The following is a 27390-nucleotide window of genomic DNA, read 5'->3' as shown; positions in this document are numbered from 1 at the left end:
CTAACTATTTACAATCCTGTTTATTCACAGTTTCTTGCCATTTCTAGAGCACAATTTCTAAGTTTAGAAATACCTTAGCTTAGTTTCTCCCAACTAATCCTTTTGTGGCTTTCATGGATTTATGAGTTAAAAGAATCCTGTGATTTTTTTTAAAGAAAAAATAATTTCCTTTTTGAAGTCACTCTAGTTATTTTTCTATTCTATCTCCATTCCCCCAGAAGACTGCAAAAACCTAGAAACCCAAACAACACATTCAAATCTCAAGGTTTGGTCCTTTTAGAATATTCTGCTTAAAAATTGTTGCTTGATGCGCATTATTCCTCTTTCCTTGTACTTTTGTTCAAATTCCTCCTCTATTTCCCAAGATATAGCCCACCTTTTACAATGAATAGAAATGTACTTCTTGACCTATTTCAATTTTAAAGAAGAAGCTTGGAGAAAATACACACGGTTGAAGGGCTATCAGCTTTCATTACTACTTTAGCTATGCTCTCCCCCCAGTTAGAGAAGAGGGATTTTCCCCTTTTCAAACTATGTTCCTGAAAATTCTAGGATTCTCTACAGGACTTATAGGGACCTCATAGATGTTTGATTTGAAAGTCCATTTACAATTTTTGTGCTACTCAAAATAAAGGTTCTGTCATCTCATGTTTTGTATGTGAACTTCTTATAAATGTTTTGTTGAATTAGGAAGTTGTATCTTGGAATATTGGCTTGTTAGTTTTGTTTTATTGACTTTAAACCAGCTTAAATAAATACTCTATATAAAGTTGTGCAAGTGAGTACATAACTTTGGGATACATAACCCATGCTGAACTAAATGAAAGGTGATATAAAAGTAAAAGCAGAAAGAAGCAAAATGTGTTGGATTTTGCTTTTTACTGTACAGACTGAACAGCAAAACTGTACAGACTAACCACTTGTTAATAATACCAGAATTTCTCAAAATGGGACTGGATAAATCCTTATAAACAAACTCACTGGCTGCCCCAATTTAAAGTATTGCTGCGGAAAGTTCACATGAGGTAGGCTCTTTCTTCCCTTCTCCCCTCCATTCTTCCTGATGATTAAAAACTCATGAACAGTTTTACAGGACAATACATGATTGTGCCAACTCCACCTGGCAATACAGAATTATGATGCTACATTTATGATAGCAGAAGAAGTATCAGTCATGAAGTTTAGCAATTTGGATTTACAAAGCAAAGCAAAATAAGTATGACTATGAAACTTTAAGCAAATGTTTGCCAGAGAAAGGTCTTCAGATGACCGAGATTTTCTTTATGACATCTTTGAGTAGCTTAAATGTTTTAAGATACCTTAAAAAATGTTTTCTAGAAAACCATGAAGAGTTATGCTGGGTAAGAAATACCATACACTGATTCCCTCTAAACAATGCCAATTTATAAACATGAGTACTTGTTGGATATTGTTGGGAAACAACTTTAAAGCAAAAATCCTTACTATTTCTCTTCCTATTACAGGCCTTTGTAGAACATTATTAAAAACTGCTATCTTTGTGAATCAAACTTCTCAATGCTGTGTAAATAAAATATGAAAATAAAACGGATAATGTGATGGCTGTCCTATTACAATTGTCACCTATAACTTCAATGGTACTTGGCTCCAGTCTACCATGATAGCTTTAGTATTTACAAAATTTTTTTGAGAAAATTTTTACTACCAGTAAAAACACAAACATTTAAGAATTCTTACCCCATTTCTACTTGGTATTCACATTTGAAAATTATTCTAATACTTTGTTAACATTTAATTTTCTAGGTTGAACACATAAACTGTAGACAAATCTAATATGCATATAAGAATTATTCAGAAATGTGAATTCTAGATCAAAATAGTCAAAGCATTCTGCTATGCCACTTTTGTTTTAAAAAGTTTAATGTGAGGAATTCTTAATGGAAATTTCACATATGTCTGTTGGGAGTATTCCTGAAGAACCATGATATAAGTGCACCCGTAGGGCCCCTAAAAGATCACTGCACATCAAGGTAAAGGGCCCTAGTGGAAGGGCAGTGAACAGTGTCAGGAGGCTGGATGCCAGGGTCAGCCCAGTCACCCATTTACAGGATGCCTTTGGATACTTTGCCAGGCTCCTCTGAGACTAAGCCTGCCTGGCTTTCTCAAGTTTCTGCCCGCTTTACATACAATGATTCTCTGAGTTTAAGACAGCTGGGTGAATAAAGACATGACTTGCTTCTAGGGATTCACTTAAGGCATTGTTTAGGTTAATGACCATTCTTAAATGAGCAATTTTATTGTTCACTATTTTAGTTCAATAGAAAGCCACCTGATACCACACAAGCTCAGAGGATTAACATTTTTCTGCTGTGAATATCACTTGGGAGAAACTAAAATAGATTTAGGCATTACACATGGGATTATGTCATCTCAGTGAACAGTTTCCTTTTTCTGACTTTCAGAATGATAGACCCGGTTTTATATCAGCCATTTACAGCATTTCCCACTGAGAGCAGGGATTGAGCTTCAGAGTAGGTACCCACGGTCATTACCCACTGCTTGTGAACAGTGAGGATCTAGGTAAAACCTGCTATATGACAGACCACCAGTACCTTGGGTTGCTCTTCAGAGTATTTTCTCTGAGAGAAAAAAACAAAATGCTCTACCTGTTAAAGTCCACTTAATTCACAAAATTTAAAAAATGCAATTTTTATCTCTAAACTCACACAAGTAAATTCTAAGAATATTTAAAGAAAATTACCAAAAGCATTTCAAGTTTTAGGCTGTGAGAAGAAAATACTCTTCAAACAATTAAATACCAATTAATTTTCGGACAGGACAATTCATTTAAAGCTTTTGCTTTCCCTTTGGCTTGGGGCTCTAATGCCCTTCTTAATGTCAGTTTTACTTTATCTTTTATTTTTTTACATTTTCTTAATTTTCTAATAGACTAGCCCTTCTTTCACATCAGTGAAATGAAGACACTTTAAACACTGAGGAAAATGAGGCTAGTAATAATTTTTTTTAAACTTTGATATACTCGTCAGTCTCTGAAAACTTTTTTCAGTAACTTACACAAATATGTAAACTCAAACTGAATTTGTTGAAGCTTTATAAATCTGAGGTCAGGACATTTGTTCTTTAGATTTGTTTCATAAAAGCTAGTATGCAAAATTTGGCTAGTATGCAAAAATCAAGTAGTAACTATGTATACTCAGTTACTGAGACCTTACTTTTGAAAGTGACAATGGTGATAAGGAACCCATTAGTGTACTTCGGCCATTACTAATCCAAAGAGTAAAACTGAACATTTATTTAGTTTCAGGAACAATAATCTTTAAATGGTATTTACATCTTAAGTGTTGAAAAATTAGTTCATAAGGAAATCACATTACTATTCAAGTTTTAGTTTCTTCGGGGATTATAAAGTGAGACCTCTGTGTTTGTGTGTCTGCGTGGTTGGGTGGTAGGGAAGCATGGCTTCTGGTTCAGTCTGTTTGCATTCTTATCTGTTACCTTTTAAAAAACATGCTACAGGTACTATTGATACTACTACTTCCAATATTACTAATATAATTTACTAAGAGCTTACCACATGTCAAGTTCATAGTACTCCTTAAATTCTAACATGATGTATATTCTATTATACCCATTTTTTACAAGTGAGGGAACAGCCACAGCAAGGTTAAGAAACCTCCTTAAGGCTACTTAGCTAGTAGGTGGCAGAGCTGGGATCTGAACCCGGGCTGTTTGGCTCTAGGGTCAACAGTCTTCATCACCACACAATACAATATCACGTCACATCAACTACTATGAGTAAAAGGACAAAGTAAGATGACAAGTGTCAAAATCACTTAGGACATTCTAGATTGCTTAAGAACTCTAAAAAAACTACTACAAAACAGATTCTGAGGTGAGTTTCAGAATTATTTAGGAAAAAAAGGAAAAACTTAAAATTAGTCTCTTAAATGTTCTTTACCATGTGTATACATATAATTTATACAAGGTGAGGACAGTTGCAAAAGTACATTTTAGGGGAAAGATTTCGGAGCTGGGAGTTGGAAGGCTGGAATTTCAGCCTGGGCCCCATCATTTAATTAACCTCAGGAAAATCACTTAAATCTTCTAGGCATGATACTTAATCTGATCTTCTGCACAGGACTGAGAATTAATGAGAAAACAGAGAAGGAAGAAATCACCAATTAAAAAAAATAAGCCCAAACCAGTAATGTTATAATTAATTGAGTGGGCATAGGTGGTTTTCTCAGTGTCTGCAAAGCATTCATTTGAGCAGCAGGCAATGGATGCTTACACTGTCCTCTCCTCCTTCTTCAAGCACTGCTTGTACTCTTTTTCTCTCTTGCACCTAACATGGCTTTAATCATTCCTTTCTTCTATCATCTCAACTAATATCCAAGGTGGAGAACTCACTCACACTTCCTTACACAATGAATTGTATTCCTGAAATTGATCATGTTGTGATTTTGTATAAATTATTTCAAAAGTCATCGAGCAGAAAACAGAATAGTATTCCCTAAAAGCTGATGAGCATGGGTTTACTGACTGATGTTGGAATTAAGTTTTCATGTAATCTATTGGTTGTTATTTGAGTTCTCTACATCAGCTTTAAGTTATTGGGAATTGGCTACATATTAATTAAATTATGGATATTCTAAATTAGATACCACATTTATATATACATCAGACAAGTGCTTTAGATTCAGAACAATATGCTGCAAAGACAAAAATCTCTGTTTCATAAATATAAGCTGCTTGTTCACAGGCATTTAACTTACAAAGGAAATTTAACAATGGACCTAAGTTTGCTCATGCCTTCCTTTATGACAATTTAGGTCTCAATCTATGATTATTACAGAGGCAGCCCACATGCCTCCTCTCCTCCAAGGAGCTGCAACGCAAAGCCTAGGTGGCAAAGTGTCCCTAGTGCAAACAGAGAATCATCTCTGTGAGTGGGCACCAGGGATCGGAACATCAGCATCCTCCCCAACATCAGGAGCACCTTTGTTTAGCAGTTGAAGGTACGTGGGGATAGGGCAAAGTGGCCACGCTGTTAACATATACTGTCTGTAAATCTACCTCACTTGAGGGAGAATTTTTATAAAAGCCAGATTTATGCACTGTAATACATACCACGAAGCTGTGTTTTCCTGATGATATTACTGAAGACATAAAATGGAATAGGAGTATTTACTCAGTCCTGTAGCCTGGGCGAATAAATTCTTACAGCTCTAGGTAATAGAGTAGATTTTTCAGGTAGGGTCCTTTCTGAGGAGTGATCACTCAGGTGCCCCTTTGGTGGAGTTCTTTACCATTTGCTGTTGATTTTGCTCTTCTGCTCTGGTGATGGCTAAGTGGACCTTCTAAGTCATGGCTTATTTGCTCTATTTTCTAAATCTATTTAAATTAAGTATTTTAAAATTGCATCATTAGTTTTAAAAAGTGTATCGGTTATATGTTTATAAGATAAAAATGAACTTAAACAATCTCTGAACTTAGCATCAAGTATATTTTCCAACTATATACTATAATCTTAGATTATAATGGCAACAAATATGACTAATAGAGAACTAGGTTAGACATGGGGGAATGAACAAACACACACACACACACAAATAATATAATCAATCAAGATGCTTCTCAAGTGATCTGTCTAATCTATTTAAAAATAAAACAACCTTGGAGAATGTAGCAGCCACTACTGTCACCATTTCCTTTTAAGGAAATATCACAGACTTGATGATTAGGAGATTTTCCTTTTGTACTAAGCACATTTTCCTCTATGTAATTTTATCCATTACTTTCAGTTACCATTTTAGGTTATTTCTTAAAAATCCTGTTTCCCTTTGCTACTCTTTAAGTACTGTTAGATTACTGACCATACTGCCTCCTTTTTTTAATCTCTCCATTTCACTATCTCAGTCTATTAGTCACTGTTTGGCTTTTATCTATGGATTTGATATTTTTAATACTTTGTTACAATTATTCTTCAATTTCAGCTAAATCTTCCAACCATCTCATATTTTTCTAAATCTCATCTTCCTTTTGGCTTATTGCTTAAAGTAGGCTCACCTATCATGTTGAAAAAAACAGATACTTGATTTCATTTTTTCTTTTCAATTGTAATAATCTAACAACTTTCTTGCTTTAACCAGCAGTTAATATATAAGATAAATTTTAAATATTAAACAAGCGTGAAAATTATCATCAACATTACAAAAAGCTCCTGGAGACATACATAAAGACCTTCTGACACATTCTTGCTGTCACACTATAATCCATACAACAAACAATAACTAATGAAAACAAAGAAGGGGAGAAAGCATTCTCTTTAGCTAAAACCCAGGAAATAGGAGATGATATAATTTAGAAGAAATCATGACTTCTGTCAGCAGACAATAGTAAAAGCCACTCTTAGGAGAAAACACCTACTATGTTATACTTATGTATATATATGTATGTATAATGTTAACATTATACATTATACATATTGTTATACAAATACATTATATATATTCTGCTTTAGTATGTTAAAGCAGAAGTGAATATAAAAAATCAAACAAATAGTAAATTCTACTGTTCCTCAGTACTAAGTGAAACCTCACTTTTGGAAGATCAAACTAATTACTTATAAACAGAGAAGGACTTGGAGGAAGTTCTACTAACATGAATAAAGATTTTTTTAAAAAGGGCCAGAAGATGACCATTTAGTTAACACACAAACACATGAGCACACACACTCTTTCCCTAGGCTGCTGAAATATAATGTCTTTAATTCTCCATTAAGAACAAAACAAAACAAATCCTGATTATAAGCTTTAAAACCATTTGAAGATGTGAAAGGCTGTCTGCATTTCAGCCTACTTCAAAGCCAGTAAGGAAATCAATTCTTCTTCTTCCAACTCAAAGTATGTTTAGGAGCAGGACATCTGATAGAAGTGGTATTGCCAATCTAACCAATTTTAAAATATAAAGTGCTTCTAGCAATATTTGGATACATATAATTTGACAAAAACTTTTATAAACCTCAGCTTTGAAAAACAGAAAGTAAAAGCCCCAACAAAAAGCATGATTCGTAATTGAATGAAAATAATATTTTGGAGAAAAAAATTGTCCTTCCAAAAAGAGACAAAAATGACTAACTTTTATTTCCCAAGAGAATTATGCCACTTTTATACAACAAAATTACAGTCACCGCAAATTGCTTTCAACAATTCCATTGCTTCTTCATTTGACCACTTGAAAATCAAAATTCTTTCGGATTATAAATATAACGTTTATAACTCTGTTATTACGTACTGTGAATGGGGAAAGGGGGCCAATCTTGTGGCTGTAGCGTCGAATGGCCTCTCTGATGTGGCAGGGCTGGATGGCATCGCCGTGAGCCTCCACACCACAGGCCGCGGTGCTCTGTGACAGAAAAACACATAAATTGTTACTAAATCAAAAACACACAACAGAACTACAGTGTATAAAATATGAAAATAAACTTTTATGAAACGGGCGGTTTTCCCCTTAGGATGCATGTTGTGCTGCCATATATCCTACATCTAAGAAGCCCCATTAACAAGTCAGAGATGACTTTTACACGACCCTTCCTAGCAGCCCTACCAAATGCAATTTTTATGCCCACAATATTTCACCTAGGCCTGCACGTCAGGTACAGGAGAATATAGCCACTCCGTGCACATGAAAAGTGTCATGGGGCTTGCTAGAAGGACCACAGGAAGCTATTTTTTAAAAAAACATTTAAACATTTATTATTATAAATGTTTCTTGGGAGCTTGTTGGGCACATTTATGAAATAACTGGAGGGTCATCAATTTTAAAATGAAAAATGTAAAGTTGCTACATATTTATTTATAATATGGAGGACTGTCACTGAAGATCATTTCAACTTGGTTCCCAATTTTCTAGGTATCCTCAGAGCAAAACCAAAATGAAACAAAGCTTTCTATTTTAATTTGACTCATATGTAAAAGGCAGGTTTGAAAGTACAAAAAGACACAAGAAGGAAACAGAGTATTTGCAGAGAGATTATGGGTACCAACTCAAGAAATCTATGTAACATGAACTAAAAAAAAGTAAAACGCTCAATAGGGGCATTATCATCTCATAGTTCACTTGCAGGCTTTGGCTTCCCAACTACCTGGGTCCAGATCCTATCAGTTAACCAGCTCTGTCACATTATGTATTATCTCTGTACTTCAGTTTCCTTATCTGTAAACTGGGTTTATAATTATAATTGCTTTATAGTACAGTGGATGCCAGACACTAGGTCAAACATTAAAGAATCAAGAGAAAGAAAGAGTGCCTTGTGTATTACTATAACTGTGGTCTGGAACTCATTCATAGTCACATAATGAAGATGATTTGCTTTTCTGCTAATTATTACCATTACCACTCTCATAATTCCTTGGGGGTATTATGAGTAGAACCTCTATGGACAGTACTTTGGCAAAATCTGATCAAAATGAAAAAGTGCAACCATTTTTGATCCAACAATTTCACCTCTAAGAATTACAATACACCCATGAATGAAACAAAAACCACACAAACACTGAAAAGAATGAGGCAGTTCCATACATATTCCTACTTAGCTTTCTCTAAAATATACAGTGTGAAAAAATGCAAGGTGTCCAACTGGGTGGCACTATGTTACCATTTGTTAAAATAAAAGGCTGAATACTATACTACATACCCATTGGAGCCTAGTGTATTTCTGCGAGAGGACACCAAAAATCAGTATCAGTGCTTATCTCCTAGAGGATAAATGGGCAGCTGGAGGACAGTGGTTAGAGGAGATATTTTCCACAATATATCCTTCTGTATTTTTTAAATATAATTTTTTAACCTTGAGCATGCTTTTCCTATATAAACTAGTAAAATAATTTAAAAACTTGTACAAAATGAGAGTATCTTCCCATTATCCAAGTTGAACCTGAAACAGGGGTTGAAATGTAAAAACAGATCTTGATTATTTTTATTATTTTAACAAGGTCTGAAATAACCCACATAGAAATTTACTCTAGGGTATCTTTCTCAATTTCATTCCAACAATACCCTAAATAACATATCTGTTATGCCCACAATAACATGGATTGTTATCTTAACTCCTTACTTTGGCACTGATATAAAAGTGCATGTTTTTTTTTTTAGTGTTTTCTTGGTTCTTAACTTCAAATACTTTGCTTCAGTAGGCATATAATAGAAAAAGCCATTATCAGGTATGCAATAAGGGTAAGGACTCTTCTGTAGAACCACTTGGCTTGACAAGATGACTGTGACTAATACAGACTCACTAACCCCTTTAGATATAACAAATACTTGTGAAGCAAGTGGAGCCTTCCTACCCATTTGTGGAAATGAATGCAAATATGTAGCTGGATTTGGAATCTAAAGTAAGTTTTCCAGTGGAAACTCAAATGGAAATACAAAAGACAGACATCAAGGGAGTCTCCTGCATCCCAAGTGGGATGGGAAGTCCTTTCTGTGCGTCCTTCTATGGCATCTCCTTTCTCCCTGCAAACTGGATTTATTTTTCATTTCATTTCTTTCTCTGCTTTTTTTTGTTTACAAAAAAATTGGTTTTGGTACAGATATTCTGGTTGAATCTCTCAGAACCTCTGGCATGACAATCAAATAGCATTTGAGAACACCAAAGTAGGAAGAGTAAGTTAGAAACTACCCATGATTGCTACTTGTAAGATAAAGTAAACTAGCCTGGTTGAATCACGTTATCTTTGTAAAAAGATGAAGCTAATTTATATAAAAATAAAAATATTCCATTTTGTAAAACATGTCATTATATTTTCCATTTTGCCAAGTTCAGGTTTATCTGTTATAATTAAGCAACTATAAACATTGCTTGAAGCTATCATGTGCACTTCTGCATTTTCTTGATTTGCCCATTGAGTTCTTTGGAAGGAAACCTTTAAATCTAAAATGTTGTATTTCCTGTGTTGTTTACATCTCCATAAAATAATCTTCACATTTCTGTCAACATCCAGCCTCTTACCAATGTACCTGTAATCTGTTCAATTTCAAAATTCACACCAATTTTAGATTTTTTTTAGTTAGCAGTGACTCTAGCAATTGTGTAATATTCTTCAAAATTGTTTCAGAAGAAAGCATTAAATGTATATATTTAATATTATCTAATATTAAAAAATCTTCCATCTGTTGTAAACACATATGAAGAGTGTTAGATTTATGTATCATTTCCCCCCAATTCTTTAAATTTTCAAAAACAAAACCCACATATTTGCCCAAATATTGTGCTGTTGTTTATACAGTGTTTGCTGAAATCTCTGCCAAAATAAACTCCTTACTTCCTGAAGTACAAGCTGCTTAATAAAGTTCTTCATAAGTCAGGTCCTCTTCCTGTTGGCTACATTCATACTTCATTCTTGTATTTGTGTATTTCATCCTTATTTATGTCTTTTCATCCAGAAACCAATGCTGGTATTGGAAGCTAAAGTATCATATGGAGTCCTATGTATTTCCTGGAGTTGAGTATTGTCCCTCTGCTTGTTCCTGCTGGCTTGTGCTGAATAAAATCTCTCAGTGGTTTGAACTCTCAGCTGTGGTACAGGAAGCTATACTGAAACTTATGTTGCCCTTGGATCTCTTACAAATGTCTGTACCTGTCCTGACTCTTTTCTTCCCAACTTAAAAGTTGCTGGCAAGGCAAAAAAGGCTTCTATGCTTCCTCAGTTTTCCCCTTGCCAGACTAATCCAATATTTAAGAAGGACCTGAAATCTCAGATAATTGCCTCTTATTCTTTCTACACCATAATGATGAACTAGACCTTTTGTTAAATTGAAATACAAGTCTTATAGAGGAGTAACACATATCTCAGATTAGAGCAAATGAAAGGTTACCACTAATTATTACTAATACTCTGTCACTCATGGACCACAAAGGTTGGCATATGAGTGGCCAGGCGAGTATCTTCTTTCTCCTCACTGCTGTACATGTAGCTCTCCCAGAGCTTTGTGCATAGAGAGGATTTCTTTTCAGATGATGGTAGTTAAATTGTTAAAGCTATAGTATAACTAAGAAATCTTTTCTTTAACTAAGAAAATTAAAATCAGAAAAGGTCTTTAAGGAGAAGACGAGAGAAGCATTGCATTCAAGGATTCACACATTACTAAATCTGGAAGGAACAAGACATCATCTATTCTCAACTTTCCCAACTCCTCCTACCCCATTTTATAGATGAAAGAGTGAGGGTATGGATATGCCCAATGACAATGATAGTATCAGAATATGGTGATACATCAAATTGCTTGGCTTCTAATACACAGAGCTAGAATACAATATGGGCTTTGTTATTTTACGTAGAATGAATTTTATGTAGAATGAACTGTACCAAGTTACCACCATAGCTAAAATTTCCAGTGAGTAAAAATTAAAAATAGCAAAGAGAGTCTGAATGGAGAAAGATGTGGATGAGTAAACAAGAGAAATAATTAATAGCTTTAAATAGCTTTAAAGTGGGACATTGTTAATTCTGATGCCACCTATTTTGAATTTAGGAGAATTCAGACATGGATCATGGTAATACTTAGGAAACTTTTGTATAAAATAACTAATTTAATATCTTTCAACAAGATTAGGAGAGAAATGTTTAAATATTTAAGAGAAAAAAATGTTAAGAATTTCTAAAGACTTCTAAAGAATTATTTTATGTATGCATATTTTACCTGGTTAATTACAATTTCTTAAACATGTTGTAAAGCAAATGTACTGAAGAGGTCTTTTAGGTAACATTTGTCACTCTAGTTTTAGTTACTGAATGAATCTGAGAGAACTATACCTGAAATTCTTAAAACTTCTTTACAATACAGAAGTTGTCTTAACAGTTCTGATTTTCCCTTAATAACTAAGCAGTGAGCTCATCATTTTTAAATGAAAGGAGAAACTAGGTATGAGGCTGAAATGAAAATTTCCATGCTATCAATTATAAAATTATATCTTGGCATGGTTCCACTACTTGTAATGGCAAATGGTTCCTACTCTACCAACTGAATTGTATATAAAAATATAAACTTTGGACAGATTACAAAAAACAAGTGTCTGAAAGCAAGAGAAATTGATAAAAACCAGGCAGAAACTGGAAGGGGAGTGTTTATATTTAGAAGAAGGGAATGGCAGAAACTCACACAGGTTTGGGTTTCCTGTTTTTACTGTTTTAGCCTAAGGGCAGGCTCCAGTCAGTTACAGGGGCTTAGAGATTTGAAGAACTATAGGCCAGACTTCAGGGCAACCACTGGAGGTGTAAAATGAGGAAGGAAATAACAAAAAAGGACAGATTCAAAGAAGGGGAATCCTGTAATGCATGTATAAACTTTACACCAATCTTTGACAACCCCTAAACTATTTCTACATGGTACTAAATCCAAGAACACAGCTAAAGCTAAATGAAGTGAAGAGAGCTGCTGCCACTAAAAAAGAGTGTGAGTTTGAAGTTTAGAGCTGAGTCTAGAAAAGTCTAAATTAACTGCTTAAAACATATATACACACACACCACCACCATCATCACCAGCAAGAACAACTCTCTTCATAGGAATATAACAGAATCTGAAATCTCTACAATGTATCACTCACAATACTCATGACATAATTCAAAATTACTAGACATGCACAACACAAGAAATTGGGAGGAATTGATAGAGAGGAGGTATTATTTTAGTCTCCACTGTATAAATCACAAAAAAAGTGTGACTTATACTCAAAAGAGACTAAAACAATCCAGATATTTAATTTATCATAAAAGGATTTTAAAGCAGCTATTGTAACTATGTTTAAGGATGTAAAAGAAAATAAATCTGTAATAAATGACAAAAAACAGATAAATAGAAGCTATAAAAAGAAGTCAAATGGAAATTATAAAACTATAAAATAAAATAGCACAAATAAAACATTACTGTTGGGGTATAACAGAAGATTGGAGCTGACGGAAGAAAGAGTCTGGAACATAAAGAAATTACAATAGAATTTACCCAACCTGAAGAACAGAGAGAAAAGACTGAAAGAGGAATAAAATAGACCTCATGTATCTGTGGAACAATATTAAAGTAACTAACAAACATGTAGTTGCAGTCTCAGAAGTGGAAGAGAAAATGAGGCAGAAAAAATACCTAAAGAAATAATTGCTGAAAATTCTCCCAAACTGGTTAAAGATGTAAACCAATATGCAAGAAGCTCAGTGAACCCTAAGCAGGACAAAAATATGAAGAAAATCTTGTCTATGGAAATCATGGTCAAACTGCTAAAAACCAAAAAAAACCATAAAATCTTGAAAGTATCCTGAGAAAAATAACATATTACATACACAGAAACAATAATACAATATCCACTGACTTGTGATTAAAAATAATGGGTGCCAGAATATAGTGGAATAATATCAGTAAAGTCCTGAAAATGAAACTGCCAACCCAGAGTCCTATATCCAAAGAAAATGTCTTCCAGAAATGAAGGAAAAATGAAGAGTTTTCAGAAATATGAAAACCAAGAGAAATCATCACCAGCCAACTTGCACTATAACAAATGCTAAAAAAACTTGGTAGAACAAAAAAAGAAAATGATACCAGAAGGAAAGTCTTATCAAAAAGAAATGAAGAACAATGGAAATGGTAAATGTTTAAGTCTATTTTTTTCTAATAGTTTCACTGAAATACATTTGATTAAGGCAAAAATAGTATGATGGTTTATAACATAAATAGATGTAAGATATATGACAACCATAGCATAAAGGACAAGAGTGACGAGTGACAAGTAAGTCAGTGAAACAAAACTGAAATTGCAGAAACAAATCAACATAGATACATGGTCATTTGATTTTCAATAAAGCCATGAAAGCAATATAGTGGGAGAAAAGATTCTTCAAATGGTTCTACAATAATGAGATATCCATATGTGAAAAAGTGAACTCAGCCTCAACTAAAAAAATATACAAAAGTTAATCTGACTTGATTAATAGAACTAAACAGAAGCTAAAACTATAAAGCCTTCAGAAGAAAACACAGGAGAATATCATCATGACTTGGGAGCAGTCAAACATTTTTTAGATAGGACATATAAAGCAATAAACATGAAAGAAAAATGAGGTGAATCAGACTTCATCAGAAGTTTGAAATTTCTCATCGAAATACACCATTATGACAATGAACAGGTAAGCCACACGTTGAAAGACAATAAGTGAAAAACATGCATTTGATATAGGACTGTTACATGGGATATATAAAGAACTCCTACAAATTGGTAATTAAAGACAACCCTTCTGCAAATACATTGTGAAAAGGAGTTGGAGATTCTTCCCTGAGGAAGATTGGAATGGCCAATCAGCACATGATAAAAAAAAAAATACCATTAGTCATCAGGGGAATGGAAGCTCAATCTATAATGAGTTACAGTTAAATATCCATTAGAATGATAAAAAGTAAAACAAGAACACCATCAAATGTTGACAAGCCTGTGGAGCAACTGGAACTCTCATATATTACTGGTGGGAGTATAAAATGATACAAACATTTTAGAAAAAATGTCTTTTAGTTTCTTTACCTAAGACAAATGAAAGCATGTGTTTTCATTTCATTACTGTACAAATCTATATGATTGTACAATAATGTTCATAAGCAGCTTTATTCATAATATCTCAAAAAATGGAAATAGCCTAGGTGTCCACCAACATGAAAATGAATAAACTGATATTTTCATGCAAGGGAACATTATTCAGTAATAAAGATAAATAAATTACACTTATACTGAAAAGCATAAATTGCAAAAACATCCCAATGATGTTTTGATGTTTGAGTGAAAGAAATTTCATACACAAGAGTGTATAAAATACAGTCTCTTTATATGAACTTGTAGAACAGAAAAAAGTAATACATGATGAAAAAAATCAGAACACTGGGATGGCGGCAGGAGTTGACTGGATAGAGGCATAAAAGAACTTTCTGAACTGACGGTAATGTTTTTAATCTTGAGAGGCATTTAGAAAACAAAGGTTTTATAGTTGCCAAAACTTGTCATATGGTATACTTAAGAACTGAGTAGTACACTGTGTATATATACATTTTACCTTAAAAAAAAAAAGAACCATAAACAAATTATACATAATGAGGTGTTTAGGCATGAATATCTTACTTTACCATGTCTTTTAAAAAAAAAAGATGAACTGATGGACGGATAAAGGAATTAGATATACATAGTAATTGTAAATATAGTAAACATAGTAAAATGTTAATTATAGAATCTAGATGGCCGATATATAGTGTACAGTCTAAAATTCTTCTAATGTCTTTGTATGTTTGGAAATGTTTATAATAAAATTTAGAAGAATTCAGTATCTTGCTTTTATCCAGAAGAAAGCTGTTAAAAAAGTTTGAGTAGAATTCATTAAGTGTAAATTGTCTGTTTCTAAAAATTTGAATTGTGACAAAAACAGAGCACGTTTTCCATATCTCTGAAAAGATCTCAACAAGACCTTCTCTATCTACTCTGCGCTGGTAAAAAAAAAAAGGAAAAAAAATACCAGTGATCTTTTTTCTTTTGCTTTGGGTGGTTTAGCTGAGTCTTGTCCAGCACTCCCATTTCCTGCAAATCCTAGGTAGTTTTCTGGGTGCTGCGATCCACTGGATGGAGCTGTTGGTGGAGGATGAGGTGTGTTCTCAGGAGACTCTGGGTAGGACTTCAGGCAAGACTCCTGCCCAAGATGTGGCCTTGAAGTCAAGTGACCAGGACTTACACTGACATTTGATTTTCTTTAATAGCTCATGAATTTAATACTATTTGAAACTTACAAATATAAAAACACATTTATTATTAACCGGTCTCCAGAAATGATGACCCCATCTTATTTATAAGGGTCTAAATATGTTAATTTTTAAACTGTCTTATCATTTATGTAAAATTAGAATTCCTCAGAGAGTTTCCAAAATTTTGCTGATTTTGTCAGATACATTTTTACTTGGAAGTTTTGTTAGCATTTCAAACTTATATGACTCAAAGGAATCTTTAAACTTTTCCCCCAAACTGGATGCCTTCCAGGCATTATTTTATCAATGGTGACTAACCGTCTCCTGTTACTCAAGCTCAATACCTTCGGGACCCTGTAGGTACCTCTAGCTCCTCTCACATCTAGTTTCTTCCTTCCTTCATAGTATCCCTCACACTTATGTAGTTTCTTCAGTTATGACTACAAGTCTGTTCTCTCTCCCACGCGGAAGCATTTCAAATATTTGAAGACTGTTCTATTTCACAGCCTCTTCTTTTCTGTACGTCAAACACCTCAAGTTCCTTCAACCACTTATGAGACATATTTTCAAGTTTCCTTCACCTCCTGATTACTCTCCTTTAGACATCCTCCACTGTGTCAATGTCCATCCTGCAGGATGGTGCCGCAACACCGCAACAAAACAAAAAAAAGTTTCCTTATCAGTAAAATCATAATATTGACTCCTAAGAAATTTACAGGCAAACAAAGTCTCAAAGTCTTTTTCATATATGGTATTATTAATTACATTACCCATATCCTACCAACCCCACTAACCATAGAGAATTGGCCTACAATTCCATATCATGTATTTATCATGCTAAATTTTGTAAAACGTTTTGCTAAAATTCAGGTATCAGTTTGAAGAATATTTCTTTGATGCCTAGAAACATTATCAAACAAGGAGTAAAGTAATTATGGCATGGGCTGTTCTTACAAAAAAGATCATTGCTATTTGTATATAAACCATATATTAGAAAACAAATCTAGAAATTAACTTGAACTAGTATTAAACTTGCTAGTCTGAAACTCAGGCTTAACCAACTCTATTCCTTATATGGTTAGTACTCAAGAATGATAATCATTAAAATAGAAAGCACTGTGTATTATATTAACTTCATGCCTTGAGTTTACAATTGAATCTTCTTAGAACACCCTTTTGAATGTAACCACCCTTTAGCCAAGGAATCTTCAACTCTTCCTTAATAGCCCTGAGGCCTTAATTTTCTAATCTAACCTTCTGCTTGAATATTTTAATGAGTTTTTTTTCCCTTGTACAATTATGCTGCCTCTGAGGCCCTGAGTATTCTTCCCACTTTCACCATCCTGCCAAAGTCCTATCTTTCCTTCAACATCCAGCTTCCTCTCTGAAGTCTTTGATTGTAATTAGAGAGCTTTTTCTTAACTTCTGCTCTTTCTTTCTACGCCACTTATTTGGAAATTAGTATATGCTGTTTTGAATAGTTTGTTTGCTTATTCACTTATTTCCTTGTTAGTCTTACAGAAAGTTCCCTCTCCATGAATACAGATCCTATCGATCTTCAGAGTCCTCCTCTGTACCCAGTTTGATAAAGTCCTTGATGTTCGTTGCTGATTTGTAACATTTATGAGTAAGATTCTTACTTGAGAGTGGCCATTCTTTTTGTGTTTTGCCAGGTAACAAAGGACAGGAAGACGTCTAGTCCCTCTGAATGTTCATTTTGACCACCAGTCACAGAGGAGGAGGGGTGTCTGGCCAGCCAAGAAAATGCGTGAGGCTTGTACTAACATATTTAGTCAGGGTGCTTTCCGACACTCATGCCTCCAACCTCCCAGAGAGCCCAGGAAACCCAGTACACACAGACCATTTTTCTTAACTGCTGGGTGGCTGGGAACAGCGGCTGTGGTTGCTGAGCAGTTGCCCAGGGCAGCTTGGCCACCCTGGAGAACCAAGAAAGCGGGGGAAATAGAGTTTTCCTAGCTATGCAAGCAATCCCTTGAATGCTAAGGGAAAACTAAGCTTGTTATGTTCACTGTAAATTTCTCCAATTAGAAATGTTACAACGAATTTGTCTGATGTTAATGAAAAGCATACTTACATACAGATTCATAAAGTGAACATGTACCAAAGACATTTTAGAGGGTGTTCTTTGACATCATAATGTGGGTTTGTAACATAAAGAAAACAAATAGTGTTTAATCAACTGGGTAGGCTTTAGGGACTTTTTAAGTATGCTGACTGATAATGATATATGACCTTTTCCAGGGAAAAAAAAATGGATTTTTAATGGGCACAAACATTTTAAATTCCTACTTGGATTCCAAGCCAATCTGATTCTCCAATGGGCATAAAAAGATGTCAAGCTTTCGGCTTGTAATATAATGCTATATGGCATATATCTTTGTGTATTTTCTAAGTATCCTAGAGCAGAAATTCTTAAACCTGGGGTCCACAGATCCCTTAGATTCATAGAATGATTTCAGAGGGTTTCTGAACAGCTCAATTTGTACGCAAAATTTGCAAATGTGTTTATGGAGGAAGTTTATAGTTTTCATCAGATTCCCAAAGCCATTTTCAGGTTATACATTTCACCCAACTCTATCCAAAGCTCACTTCACAATTAATCCTTGTAGAGGTAGAGGTTAACCTACCTGCCTTGCTACCTTCTCTGTAGTTATTAGACTGAATTACATGAAATTGTTTATTCTAGTGAAAAATATAAAATATTAGCAAATTCATTCAATAGACATTACATTTCTGGGTTTTAGGTACATGGTGCTTACAGAAAATGTTTTTATACTGAGAGTGGTACACAGTTATCACATAAAGCCTTTAAGTTGGCACGGAGACTTTATATTCTCTATAGGTGGGGATCCCAGCAACAAAACCGGATCAGAAAAGAATGTGATCTTCACATGATAGGGCCAATATAAACACAGAGGATAAATGGAGCCATGCTTCTTTAAAACATGTTTAGAGATGGATTAATAAATGGAAAGTGAAATAATCAATAAATGTCAGGAGTTGATCTCATCTTTGAGGTACAAAGAAGTAAATAACTTTTCTCAATGTTATTAATTTCCTAAACCAGCTATTCATCTCCTATGGAAATGAGAAAAGCTCTGCAGCTCTCTCTTTCACTGAAGGGCTAGAGAAGCTGAATAAGGCAAGGAAAATGTGAAAAAAATTTGTTAGGGCCTGGCACATAGTAGGTGCTCAGTAAATGTTTGAATGTTGAATGTATTAACATTCTTTGACTGTAGGCTATACATCCCTATATAATCTTTTTCAAAGACCAACTAATGTAAATACTAGACATAAGAAAAAATCCACAGTTGTGTCAAGGACACATTTTTTGATACTTACCTCAGCAGAGTTGTGATGCTGAATGAAGGTTGCAGAAATAGCATGGCTGAAGGGGTCTCCTGCCTTGGTTACCATGTCTTGCCTCACAAGAAGAGCCAGATCCACTAACTAGAAGATCAGAGCAATGAAAATAAAGTCATATAGTGGAAATAATCATCAATGTCATGGAAGTGGCAAAATTAAAAGGAATACATTCTGAAGGTTATTGATAATACGGTCTGCCTAGAATCTGAATTATGGACATGAGCATATGCTTTCGTTGACAGTAAGAGGACCTACCCATGAATATAAATGACATATTCTGACCTTTTAGGGGAGTGGTTCTCAAACTTTATTTCATAATCATGGGGAAGCATTTTAAACACAGATTTCTGGGCTCTAAGCACTGAGATGCTAATTAAGTCTGCTCTGGGTTATAGTCTAGGCATTTATATTTTAAACAAGAACCAAGGAGATGCTGATGATTAAGGATGAAGACCATGCTTTGGGAAACAAAGTACTCAGCAGACTGTACATATGTAAAAAGGTATTCTTTCCTCAATCAAAGCACAAAAATAATTTCTAAACAAGGCAGATGTGTACTTAGAATTCAATGTTGAGACAAAGTATGCATAGGTTCCACTTCTGGTTAGGATAAAGTTGCAAAACAGTTATGTTTACCTTAAAAACCCCTAAAGCTGAGGTTGCAAAGAAACATAACTGAGAGAAATCTCAGAAAACAAGATTTCTCATTCCTAGGAGAGCAGCAGGCGGAAGTACAAGTTGATATGAGAAGAAAGCAACCATGTATGGCCTGATATGACACATTAGAATTCTTACCTGTGCCACAGTTTCATATGCTAAGTATGCTAAAATTTCCATAGCGACAACATTGGGTTTTATCTCCATACTGCTGCAGTCCAACCAATCCCGAAATTTGGAGGCTTTTTTGGCTGGCCATCAAAAAAGTAAGTACAGAAAATTTAATTTTTGAAGTGCTTTAATATTGCATACTACAATCACAATAAAAAACAGGTATCTCTAAAACTGAAAATTAAAAATAATGTATATAAAATACAAAGTTTTCAGAGTTTTATAAGTGTCTAGCAATTGTAGCCCCAAGAAATCACTTATGCATTTGGGTCCTTTATTTTATATCTTTGCTACATAACACAGTACAGTAAACTACTTTATACTTCTCACACTATGTCAGAATAAGTTGCCACTGGCCATAGCTTATGTTGTAACAATAGTCAGAAGAATTACTTGCTTGATGTAACTTTAATTTTTTCTTGTGGAAAGAAATTCCTACAAGAAAAAACATGTATTAAAAAAGGGCACATATGGAAATTGTATTTTTAATACCTTTCAAAATGTCTGTTACTAGAATAGTATCATAGTTCCCAATTTAGAATTAAATAGAATAAACTGATATCTGACCTGATCTAAGCCTGTGGTTGTATTTTCCTATTTACAGAGATATTCAAATTTTTAAGCCTGACTCTCAAAACCATACAGACTACTTACAATATGTCTTTATATTATTCCCAATGGAAATCTAGCCTTGAATATAATCCTCTCTGTGTTCACCCTTGTTCTTTTCTCTCCATGGAATGACCTCTGATTGCTCATCTTCATTCGTATGAATCCTGTCCATATGGGCCAAAGGTATACTTTCCTACTCCAGTCATTCACTGCATACTTATTCACCAGATATCTTTTCATATTTGCTTACTGAGTTCTCAAATCATATTTTAAGTTTTTTTGTGGGCAGACACCATGTGCTATGACTCTGCATGCCTAATGGTACCAAGCACATATGGAACCTTCCGTTAAACATCTCTAAATTGCCACAGTACTAAGTGGAATCTAATTTTATATAGGGCCTTCATTAGATATTACTAGTTTAACTAGTAACGTATAGGGAAAAGATTGATAGTGAAGAGTTTATCTATAACATAATTTTTAAAAAAACCCATAGATTATTCTTTTGATTAGTCTGGTTCCATAGGTCTGTAAAACACATAACAGAAACTCAAAGTATGATGTTTCGATCCTTATAGATACAGTCTTCATGGATACAACATATGAAAGTTTTCTTTTAAATAAATCACACAAGATATTAAGTCCTATTGAAGCACATGTCCAAAGCTGGCAGCTGTGGCAGAATTATGATAATCCCCCTTAAAGCTATGTCCCTAAAGTAACCAATCTTCCAAATACTCTCTGACATGCAACATTCCATCTAACTAGTAAGCTGTGATAACTCACACACACTTGTTGAACATCTGTGGAGTACTTCTGAAGTTAAAGTTAACAGGCAGCAATTTAGCAAGATCAATAAAATGGACCTTATTCAATTCTCCCTTTGACAGATTGTTAGGAACACAGAAAGAGGTATTTTGTGACTAGGCTCTAGACAATTTGTTTTAAAAGTGAGTGATGGGATAGTTCCTAGTATTCGTCAGATCTATCCACCTGGGCCATAGAATTAGTAGCTTCCTCACTAGGTTTTAAGCCCTGAGAGTGCGGGGAAAAAACCCATGTGTCCATGCACTTAGAACAGTGCCTGGCACTTGAAGATTGACAATAAATATTTCTAGAAGAAAAGAATAAATGAATGAATGGGCAAACAAACAAAATAATGAAAGTTGTTTCTTTAATAAAAGGGTAGGGTCTTCTGTACACCAAATAAGCTGTATACAGGTCCCATAAAACCTCTCGGGTTACCGCTATTACAGCAACACACACAGACTTTCTGAGCTGTCCTCCCTGCCACCTGAAGAAGGACGGCTTCAGAGACAGACCCTTCCAGGGTTTTGCTGGTTCCAACAAAAGAGGTACAGATACCCCTAGTCATGATAGTCTGTTTCCTCACCAAACGAGGGGGGATGAATCAGAATGAAGGGGTTCTGTCTTCTTTATCCCTCTTCTCAACAAATCAGGGGAAAGGGTAATCCTGGAAATTGATCAATAATTTAAATAGAACCTTGAATGAAGGCTAAATTTCCCAGGATTGTTAGCTCTCTGATACAACCTGGGTTTTCTCAGTCTGTGCTGGAATTAAAATAATTTTACATAATAATTTCACATAGAGATATAAGTTACTTAATTCTCTTACATTTTTTAACTTTCTCATCAATGATCACTAGCAAAATTCAACTTTATCTCAATATTCTATTCTCTCATCCCTGTGTCCTATTTCTTTATTTCTGCCTCATCCCTTCTCACTAGTCTTCCCTGATCCCTCTCTCAGACCCTCTATAATGCTCATGCCACTTTGAAGAAATTTTTCTGCAGCTTCACTCTCTTCAAAATCACTGTTCTTTGGGTTAATTTAAAATGGCCTTCTGTAGAGGGCAAGGTTTTCCCGGGAACCTTTCACAGTACAGTTTCCTTCTTTCTTTCCTTCTACATATATTTATTGATCAGCCACTGATTGACAGCTTGTCTACTTCCCTGTATACCAGAGGGCCTGGAGGCAATATCTTTATCCTCTTAGTTTGTCCCACAGGGAAAATATAGAACAAATAGAAGACTTTTTACTAATGACAGAGGCTAAAAGACAATAGAATCATGTTTTAACAAATAACTATCAGCCTACAATTTCCTACCTAATGAAACTATAGAGAGCAAAATAAAGCCATTTTTAAGACAAAAATGAGTGCTTTAGGCACTTACAGAGCCTCAGGAAAAACAAACTTTGGCCAAGAAGGAAATTTTACTCATAATCAATTAAAAATTTTTAAGAGATGTATGTTAAAAAAAATTAAGGATAGCAACTAAAATAACAGAAGTAAGATATAAGGCATACAAATTGGTTGAGGAAAAATACAATGAAGAAAACTCAATCAATCCAATAGAACAAAGAAGAGGAAAAGCAAATAAAAAAGCAAAGTGAATTTAAAGCACAAAGACAGCATATATAAATCCAAATGCTTAAGTAATTAAATACATATAAATCAAATTCATCAATTAAAATATAAAGAGACTCTCAGATTGACTAAAAAGAATATCTCGATATTTGTTTACAATATCCATATATAAAAAAGCTTCAAAGGAAAAGGTTCGAAGAATATTTACCAAACTGTAACAAAATTAAAGCTTTGTGAATTAGTATAATATCAGATTTTTAAAGATTTTGAAGGAAACGATGGACTTATATAAATATAAAAACAGAAAATTAGTGAATTTGATCAGTGTCCCAATTCTACAACTCAACCTCAGTTTGTAAAGTTAGAGACTTGTTAATTTAAAGCACACATATAGTCCCATTAAGTGAATGCGATGATCACATATTTAAGAAGATACATATGGCTGGATCACAAGCCCTATATCCCAGTGATTTATCAGAAGGACAGGAATGAAAAGGGCCTAACATTCTGACCAGTGTGGGTATCAGTTCTGCATTTGCTGACCCATTTGAATGAAGCATTACCAACTGCAGCATTTTGGCATATAAAACAGATTTTCCCACTAAAGTTTCAGAACGAAGCACCTATGGGCACTATTAAAATATTTTTGAATACCCAAATCCCTCTTCTTTAAAGAAAAAAAAACTATTGTATATACTATAATTATTTTATATAGAAGGGAACATATGGCTTCTTAATCTACTACAGTTTATTATCAAGTTATGAATAAAAAAACTGAGTTGTTAAATATCTAATTTTCAAACAAAAGGTGTATTGGGACACTTCAATGACTAGGTTTTAGTGTGAAACAACATTTTTGTTCCTGTAAAGTGAATTAAATTTAAAATATGATTGAAAAAATAGTTCAATAACACTAAATGTTACTTTATAAACTGGAGATTTATACTTATAATAGCCCTGAATGCCATTTTTAAACCTAAAAATTACAATACAAAAACCTCTCATTTGCTGAAATTGCCATGATCTGAAGTGTCATTTACTTAATGCTTCACAGATGTATGATGCCAAATTGTTAGTCAGACTGCAAAGTATATTTAGTTAGGAAAAAAAAAATCCTCCAAAACATGTTTTCCTATATTTTACTGACATTTACATGGGGCAGTATTTGAAATGTGTCATTTATTTGTACTTTATAATCCATGAATGAAGCTCTCATTTTTTCTTAAAATCAAATACATTGTTATTGTGACCACATAATAGCTTTTCATTTAAAGACACCATTGTGTCTATAATCCCTCAGACCAGGATCATGTGCTACTTTGTCAGATCTTTAATTTGACTTTTCATCACACTTACTCTTTGAACTTTACCCTAAGATGCTTAGTCATTACTGAACTGTTGCTGTAAGGATGTTTTACTACACAATCTAGTCCACTATTTATCGTGAGCCTTTATATGTTGTTGGTAAGCCTGTGTGCAGTTTTGGGACAGCACTAATTTTACCACTAGGTTATTAGTGTTATAAGAGCACGGACTCATGAATTTGGCTAACATTGAATGCATGCCACAGAATGAGGTTATAGACAAAAATGGAAGAGACTATTGATATGTTCCTTTGTGCTAAAATGAATATGCATAAATAAATGGAAGGTTTGGTATTTATTAATGTTAGGGGTTTTTAAATGTCATGACTTACTATTAGAGTAATTATGGGTCTAGTTACAATCAGCAGTAGTAGTGTAAATATGACTAAGAAGCTGGAAAATAAATAAAAATGGGAATATTTAGAAATGTGTTTTTTCTGACTAAAAGTAATATGAATAACTAACATGGCTGTCTGTATATTACTAGCACCCTTTAAAACCTCTTAATACTACTAATTACAGAACATCAGAGGGGGGTACAATTTTTTATAGGCTCCCCTACAATGCAGAGGTTGTTTCTATGACAGCTGTAACTATGCATATAGCAAATTCACCCATTTCTAAATTTCTAAGGAACAAAGATTGTGTCATACTTTAGTACATAAGTGACACATAATCTCTTAAACATATAATGAAGCCAAGTTAAATGCTTACTTACAGAAACTTAATTGTCGACTTTCACAGAATTCTGCATATTGAGCTGAATCCATAATTCGAGTTTGTCTTTCTGCTCTCTACAGATAAAATTAAAAAGACACACACAAAAAGGAAAGTAGATTACGTATATTTTCAGAGCTAAAACTTAGAATTGAAACTTCATTTTCCCTTCTTTCTATACTCTTGGTGAAGAGTTTAGGACTACCATAAATTCCACGATATATAAAATTATAAGTAACAGTTTTGAAGCTTGTTTCTTTTGGAAGTTAAGTTAAAATACCATTTTCCACTCCTGTTATTGTCATTATAGCAGAAGAAAAAAACTGAAGGATCTCACTTCTTAGACTGTGGACTTCTAAATTTTTGTAACTTTATCATTCTTTTAAAGAAAAAGAAAATGGTGAGGAGATAATAAAATATCCAACAAAAAAATTGTTGTTAGTTCTTATTGCCTACCTGACTTAAACCTGGGATTTTTCAGTGTTAAAACAGGAGTCAACTAATGGAATCCATATATTTACCCTCAGAACATGGAGCCAGAGCTAAGAAATCCATATTTTAAATTGCAAAGACAATAAAGACAAGGGTAAACACAACACAAATCCTTTAATCTGAATCTAGGTATGATTCACAGTTGGTATCGTTTCATTCGTGGTTTTGATTCAGTGCAGCAGATGTTTGCTGCTTCACTGTCCCACAAGAGGTAGGATAATTATAATTCACCCGTAGTTTGGTGGGAGAGAATATGACCGCTTCCGCTTCCTTGGCAAGGGAAGCATTTTGAAATGCAACAGGCTGGTACTTCTTGGAATGAGTTCCTTGCCAGTAAAGGAAACAATTCTCTGAGATTTTAAATTTTGTTTCTGCTTTGGAAGGATCTTCAGCAAGTTTTCTTTATCTGAGTTGTTGCAGTACATAAGTGCCACTTCTGATGTCTGTGGATATTTTTATATTTTTTAAACTGAAGCTATTCTTTTTTCATTTTGTTTGATTTGGGCGATTGGTCAACTTAATTCCAATGACCTATCAGTTGATGGAATGAATATGGTTGCAGCTCCATACAGGGGTGGTGGGAGTTAAGGTACAATTTACTTACTACTATGGGTCCTTCTAAGACTATTATTTTTCCCTTCTTTCTCTTCCTCCTCCCTTCCTCCCTCCTGTCTTTCTTTTCCAATCTTCCCCAGACGTACTCACAAACTCACATATGCATTGACACATACCCAGACTTCTGTTTACCCTCTAGACTCAGGCATCTTTTTTGAATGTGTGCAGGTAAATAATACACACACATACATGTATATTATGTATTTTGGGAATGTAGAATATATATACATACAAATATACATGTATGTGCATAAGTAAATATATCTGGCACATGACTCACTAAATGTTTCCTAACCTGAACACAGGAAGCAGAATTTATGCATTTTGAATATAACAAATCAGTTCTGAATGCGTTTGCTAAAATAAACTTTTAAGACTGATAACACTATCATTAATATAGATGTGTCTGTCTATCCGTGTCTGACTATAAAAGGAACTCCTTGGGTTTGAATTTCTAGCTCCTAGAAATATCTGACGCATGGCAAACAAACAATAGAACATTTGTGGAATGAATGCTACCATTTTAGTCCATATGATCAGGGGCAAAGAGCTCTCATTGCCACAGTGCAGCCGGTCTGATGATCTAAGCACTCTTACATAGGCCTTCTGTGTTCCTCCCCAGCTAGACAGCCTCATCCACCCAACATATGCTAGACAGCCAGGACTTAGGTAACTACTGAAAAAGACAAAGTTCCTAATGGGATTCTTAAACCAACTTTTCTCCCACTAGCTGGACAATCAAGATTTCACTTCGGTATGTATACTTTGTTGATATACCTGTAGTATTTCTGGTAATGAAAGTTAGGAGAACTTATCCTAAGAGGTTAAAGTTGCCAGGGTTGCCAGTTTTTATTAAGTGAGGTGTTTAGCTAGTTTGAAGATTCTGAACTGCAAAGACTATAATCTGATTACATTGAAAAGAAATGGAAGGGTTTTAATTATTAGAGCTAGCTTCATTCCTTTCAGACACTCCCTTCAGTGTGTATTCTCTTTTCTTCCTTAAGCATCTTAGTTTGATTTCAATTACTCCAGCATTAAGCAGTAACCTTTGATCTCAGAAGCCAAAAGAAAGGTACAAATTTGGCCTTATAAAAGGATCCAAATCATTCAGTTCAGATCATATTATCTCCATCCTTACACTATCGCTTTAAATAACGGGAAAGGCAATAAACATATAACCTTCATGGGCTGTCACTTTTAAACATAGTAACTATGTTTAG

The 27390-nt window shown here is 34.2% G+C and overlaps 1 protein-coding gene across 1 annotated transcript in view; it reads right to left on the bottom strand.

Moving 5' to 3' along the window:
* Positions 1–27390, bottom strand: part of SUPT3H (SPT3 homolog, SAGA and STAGA complex component) — a 484976-nt gene that overhangs the window by 64157 nt on the left and 393429 nt on the right. The window contains 4 exon segments of the mRNA XM_036927349.2: positions 7297–7407; positions 19129–19236; positions 19948–20060; positions 25065–25140. Of these exon segments, the coding sequence (XP_036783244.1) occupies positions 7297–7407; positions 19129–19236; positions 19948–20060; positions 25065–25140 (408 nt within the window).

The sequence above is a fragment of the Manis pentadactyla genome, chromosome 16, assembly GCF_030020395.1.
Source record: "Manis pentadactyla isolate mManPen7 chromosome 16, mManPen7.hap1, whole genome shotgun sequence".
NCBI classification, from domain to species: domain Eukaryota; kingdom Metazoa; phylum Chordata; class Mammalia; order Pholidota; family Manidae; genus Manis; species Manis pentadactyla.
This window is presented reverse-complemented; position numbering and strand designations above follow the sequence as displayed.